Below are 5,739 nucleotides of genomic sequence, written 5' to 3' on the forward strand. Positions count from 1 at the left end.
CGTCTTTTCATGCATACGGGTATTTCGGTACTCGGTACCCGCTTGATATTATGAAATACTTTGGTATTATAGTTTATTGGTTTTATTTTTGGTTTTGATATTATAGTTAATTGAATGTCGGTACCCGGATCGATTCAACATATTTATTACACGTGTCCGCACCGATCCCAAGTTCAATGGAGATTTGAAAGAAAGAAAAAAAAACAACCAAAGCGATACCGTGTCGAAATACCCATATACGCGTACCATATAATCGGGTACGATACTCGATAACCAGTTTTACTGATTTTTGGTACGGATACTTTCTGGTACGGTAGCAATCTCATCCCTCGCAATCAATCTTCTTTTCTTGCCAAACCCAAGCCTCCAATAAAGACCTAAGTTTGAATCCCACTTGTGTCAATTTTGGGTCGATATTAGCAATGAAGGATTTGAGCTAAGCCTTATGAAAAGGTTGTTAGTTCGAACCCACAGCACACCCAGGTTTTCTTCCCACTGTGTGTTACCACTTTGGAAAATCGATTTCATGTTCGGGAATATCACTACAGTCATCTTGGGCCAGTATTTTAACTGCTTATACAAACACGCGCAACAAAACAAAACGAATTTGAAACCAAGCTGGGCAACATACAAAAGCCGCAACAAAAAAGAACTAAACGGTGCCATGCACTTGGGTGCACCAAGTAAAGATAGAAGCTTATAAAAGTTTTAAAAAAATTGCGGGGTTTTTTATCGACTAGCAACCAGTCGGGCATTAGTTTATAAGTTTCTACGCCTCCTGAACGAGTAAATAAAAAAGAATAACAGTCTCATCACCATCATATTAAAATCCAAGACAAATTACTCCGAAAAAGAAAACAAGTCCTGCATTCATACCATGTTTTCATGTAAACCAACCGACGGATAAAATTACCAGCAAATACCGAACAAGATTTAGTAACCAAAAAAGCTTATACCCAAACCTAACCAATCATTGACGGTCAAGACTCTGAAACCTCAACTCCAGCCCCATGGTGATGGTTGTACCCATTACCGTTCCCATTGCCGCCTCCGCCACCACCTCTGCCGCCTCTTCCCCTACCGCCATAATAGTTCCTTTGGTTACTTTGGTAGTAATTTCCTTGTTGCTCATAGTACTGGTTACGTTCATTCTGATACGGTCCACCTCTGCCGCCACTTCTGCCGCCACGCCCACCTCCGTAGCCTCTGCCTCCATGCCCACCGCCGTTGCTTCTGCCGCCGCCTCTTTGGTTGTATCTACGGGGTGCGTATTGTTCCTTGTTTTCGGTGTTAACTGCATTTGTTTCGCCTTGTTCCACTTGAACTTCAGTTTCTATGGTGTTTTCAGCTTCTGGTTCTTGCTGCTAAAAAACATTATAACATTAATACTTTAAAAAACAGCAAAACAGTACTTAAAAATAATTGTGATAACTACTTTTAACACTTGTACTGTTTATTACATAAACTGATAAAATGGATACATTTTTTTTAATAAAAAGTGAGGTACTGATAGTGTTTTTTCCAAGTGCATATACAGAGGTTAAAAAAACAGTATAGTGAGAAATATACAAAAAAAAACAACTTTACCATTTTTTAAAACTTTTAAAGAAATACGTGCAGTTCTTAATATAATATTTGTCCGCTGGTTAACAAACATATGTATATTTGTGTGTGAACACACACACACTCTCATGTATATATGCATGCATACATAAATTATAAATACACACTAAATAAATAACAATTCAACAGCTTACGAAAATCAGAGTAAAAAACATGATCATTTGTTGCTAGTAAAATGTAGCTCAGGGGTGATAAAATCAGTAACAATATGAAACTTTTGGTTTCTATTTTGTGGCATTTAAAACTTGCCCAATAGCGGTTAATAGTTCATATTATTGGTTAAATAAAAGTGTAAGCAGGCATTGTTATGATGTCCATTTAGAACTAGAAAACAAAAATGTGAATAAAGAACAGCACCTCAGGAGAATGTTCAACTGGACTGGACTGGTCTTCATGAGTCTCGTTTCTTTGAAAATCGGTGGAGTTATCTTCCTGCAAAAGAACCAGGAGTTAGAACGTAAAATGTGCACGTATACATATATGTATATGTTTGTAAGTCATAAAAGAATATATGTCAGATGTGGATCTCTTGATGATATATCATCAATTTATTCAATACAACACATGAAAAAGAAGTACTAAAAGCATAGCTGTATCATAAACATAGCCACTAAGGCACTGTAGACTAAATTAATATGAAGCCAACTAAATATTAATACACATCAAGTTTTCGACTTTTAGAAGTCGTTAAAGTACATGAAACTTTCTAAAAAACACTAAAACTTTTTGTGTAAGAACAATAAAAAATAAAATCATGAGTCGTGTTATAAAACAGCAATATGTGCTGAAGCATAAAAGATTGTAAACAAAGGCATGGCCTTTTGGATCAACATCACACAGAAACTATAGGAATGTTTAGAATAGGACAATAGGTTATTTTTCAGCCTATGCTTATGTTTAATCTACTTGTAAATAAGCAGTTTCAAAATGTTTACAAAAATATTATAAAAATCATCCTGAATTAGTTAACCACCACAAACCATGTGCTAATTTTCAATATCGAATAAGCCAATTATTTAGCAAAAAAAGCAACCCCAAGCACAACTATAGAAATAAAACTCAAGCACACCATTTGCAATACTAACAAAGAGCTAAACACAGCCAAACCTCATGCCAACAATGCTACTAGATCGAACTACATGATAAATGTACTTTTATATTTTCGATTATTATATAAAATGATGTTGAATGTGTAGTGTCACCAATTGAACTGACATAACACAAACTATATGATACCGACCAAACCATTTCAAATATGTATCATTACACAAACTGATAAACATGATACAGAAAAAAAAACCACAAGTCTGCAAGTAAATCAAATTAACAAAGAAAAGCAAAAGATTTTACCGTTTGGTCATGTGGAGCAACTGTGTTCTCCACCTGCACAGGAACCTGGAAAACATAATTTCCAGCAGCTTCAGCAGCAACAACAGCAGGTGCTTTCATCTCAGGCGTTATTTTAAGGTAATCTGATCCAATAATCTTCGTTAACTTCTCCCTCAGTGCAGCATCTGTAAAGTTCAAGATACAGTAAGTATCAAATCATTTACATAATAACCGAATAAAGGTGTAAACGGGCCGAGCTGCTTGCGGGCTACTCAAGCTCGGATTGATAAACAGCTCGAAACAAGTCGAGATTTTTTTTGAGTTCAAGCCAAGCCTCAAATAAAGCTCGTTAAGTTATCAGACCCGAGCTCGAGTCCTGTACGGGAAGCTCGTTTAGGAATGTCGACCCTTAACACGAGCCTTCTGTATTTTTAGGTTTTAACACTCTTGAACTTCTATATATTAATTTTACACTGCACAGAACTAGAGCTGAGCTTTGGCTAGTTTAAAGTACTACACGAGTTCGAGCAACCTAGTGCTCATTTAAGGTTATTCTCAAAATATATAAAAATAACTAAAAGTGTATATAAATTAATTGCAACATATAAAGCAAGCCAAGCCCAAGCTTGAAGAAACAACTCACGAGCCCAAAGCTCAACTAGGCCTGAGCTCGGCTCGTTTTACTTACCGAAAGCTCGAGCTTGGCTTGTTTCAAGCTCAACTTATAAAACTTGTTCTCGCCATGTGCATAGTAATTCAAGCTCAAGCTTGGGTCGTTATCAGTCATTATTATTATATCCATATATATTATTTAAATAAAATTTTATATAAAACACTATATCTACGATTTAATTCTCTTTATCATATTTTATGTATAAACAATAAACTTATTATATAATTACATAAATACATATTAAACAAGTGAAATAAAAATTATAGAAACAAAATGCTCGTTTAAGGCTCGAGCTCGTTTGGCAAAGGCTCGAGCTCGTTTAAGCTCGAACACTCAAGCTTTTTTCCGAGCCAATCTCAAGTGGCTAGGGTCACTTATGTCCCTACTTGTACACCAAAACGACAAGCTTTGACTCGTTTAAAGTACTCCATGAGCTCAAGCGTAGCTTAGGCTTGTCTAAACTTTTTCATAAAATATTTACAAATACTAAACCAGCCAAGCTCAAGCTTGAAACCCGACCTCCGACCTCAAACCCAATCTCGACTACGCCTGAGCTCGGCTCAATTTACTTACCGACAGCTCGAGCTTGGCTCGTTTCAAGCTCAAATTATAAAACTCGGGCCCGACATGTGAATAGTCAGTCATTCAAGCTCAAGCTTGGCTCCTTATCAGTTATTATCATATACAAACAACAATTATAACAAGCCAAGCCTGAGCTTGAAACGCCCAATCCTACCCATGCTCAAGCCCTCACAACTCAAAACAAGCCAAGCTCGACTCAAGCTCAACTCGAGCTCGTCAACACCACTACACAACTAAATAACCAATTAACCATAACAAATATAACCAACATCTCATCTTACAAGTAACATCCGAATCCGCCTCAACGCGCTCCTCCGCCCCCGCCAACCACCTCTTCGCGTGCTCCACGCACCTCCTCAACGCGTCCTGATGCGACGCACTCAAGTCCACCGGCCTCGAGATCAAAAACGAACTCATCTTCGCCAACAAATCCAAATCACTCTCTCCCAACACCACCGCCGCATCGTCATCCGTCACGTAATCGTAAGTCAAACAACAATTCCTCTCGTGAGTCCGCGTCAACATTATCGAATCAAACTCGTTCCGTGTTTTCACATCAAACATATTCCCAATGTATATCAGCTTCAGTAAATCCTCAACCGTTGATTCATTAATATTATTATTATCATTATTATTATTAATATTATTATTATTATTATTATTATTATTATTATTATCGCCTAGGGTTTCAGTTTCAGTTTCCGTCACCGCTACCGTTACGCTACTAACGTTACCTAGGGTTTCAGCGGATACAGTTACCGGCGTTTGCGAGTGTTTAACGGCGATGGCAATCTCTTCATCGACGGCGGCGGACAACGGAGGCCGGAGCTTCTCGAGTTCTTCAACGACGGAGGCGATGGCCGGTTTGGATTTGAGGAGATCTTCCTGTTCCTTGTTTTTAACGGCGGATTGTTCAATCTGATTGATGCGGTTGAGTTTTTTCTTCAGGTTACGGATGCGTTTGTTGATGAGAGTGAGGACTGGGCCGTCGGCGGCGTCGGCCGTGGCGGCGGGAGTGGTGTTGGTAGCCATTTGTGACGGAGGAGTTAGGGTTTGCTCCGCCGTGGACGGCGGCGGGTGACTGTGGGGTTAGGGTTTTGTTTAGGGTTTGTAGAAGATGATTGATTTGATATGAGGAAATGAGATTGGTGGGTGAGGGTTTTAAAAGCTTTGCGGATAGGCGGATAGTGGATTACTTTTATAAGTTATTTATTATTGTTATCGGTTAAGTTTGTTACGGAATGTAAACGAGCTGAGATGCTCGCTAGCTACTCGAGATTGGCACATGAAAAAACTCGATTTAGCCAGGCTTAAATTAGCCCGGGCTAAAGTGAGCTCGTTTAATAAATGAGCATGAGCCTAAGTTGGAGCCCTACTTATCGGGCTCGAGTCTTATAATTTTTATTAATTAGTATATATTATGTTATATATAGAATTTAAGTAATAAATAGTAAACGAGCTGATCCTAAACCGAGCTTGAGCGTGAAAAATTACACACGAGCCGAGCCCAAGTTTTAGAATTAAAGAATGAA

The 5,739-nt window shown here is 38.2% G+C and overlaps 1 protein-coding gene across 1 annotated transcript; it reads right to left on the minus strand.

Moving 5' to 3' along the window:
* Positions 1–791: 791 nt before the first annotated feature.
* Positions 792–5,291, minus strand: LOC143619108 (uncharacterized). The gene is made up of 6 exons (XM_077091122.1): positions 4,967–5,291; position 4,928; positions 4,489–4,887; positions 2,974–3,137; positions 1,981–2,055; positions 792–1,361 (listed from the first exon to the last, which is right to left on the minus strand). The coding sequence occupies exons 1-6, from the start codon at positions 5,237–5,239 to the stop codon at positions 981–983; spliced, it is 1,293 nt and encodes a 430-aa protein (XP_076947237.1). The 5' UTR covers positions 5,240–5,291; the 3' UTR covers positions 792–980.
* Between the last annotated feature and the right edge of the window lie 448 nt (positions 5,292–5,739).

Source organism: Bidens hawaiensis, unplaced genomic scaffold (assembly GCF_021521415.1).
Source record: "Bidens hawaiensis isolate Kalapana, Puna unplaced genomic scaffold, B.hawaiensis_p1.1 tig00002414_1, whole genome shotgun sequence".
NCBI lineage: Eukaryota > Viridiplantae > Streptophyta > Magnoliopsida > Asterales > Asteraceae > Bidens > Bidens hawaiensis.

Bases quoted from the DNA above. Each gene is read 5' to 3' on its own strand.
- LOC143619108 (XM_077091122.1), bottom strand. From the start codon at position 5,239: ATGGCTACCAACACCACTCCCGCCGCCACGGCCGACGCCGCCGACGGC. The intron at 3,138-4,488 runs GTAAGATGAGAT...TGAACTTTACAG, and splicing joins GGCGGATTCGGATGTTACTT to ATGCTGCACTGAGGGAGAAG. The intron at 1,362-1,980 runs GTGCTGTTCTTT...GTTTTTTAGCAG, and splicing joins CAGTTGAACATTCTCCTGAG to CAAGAACCAGAAGCTGAAAA.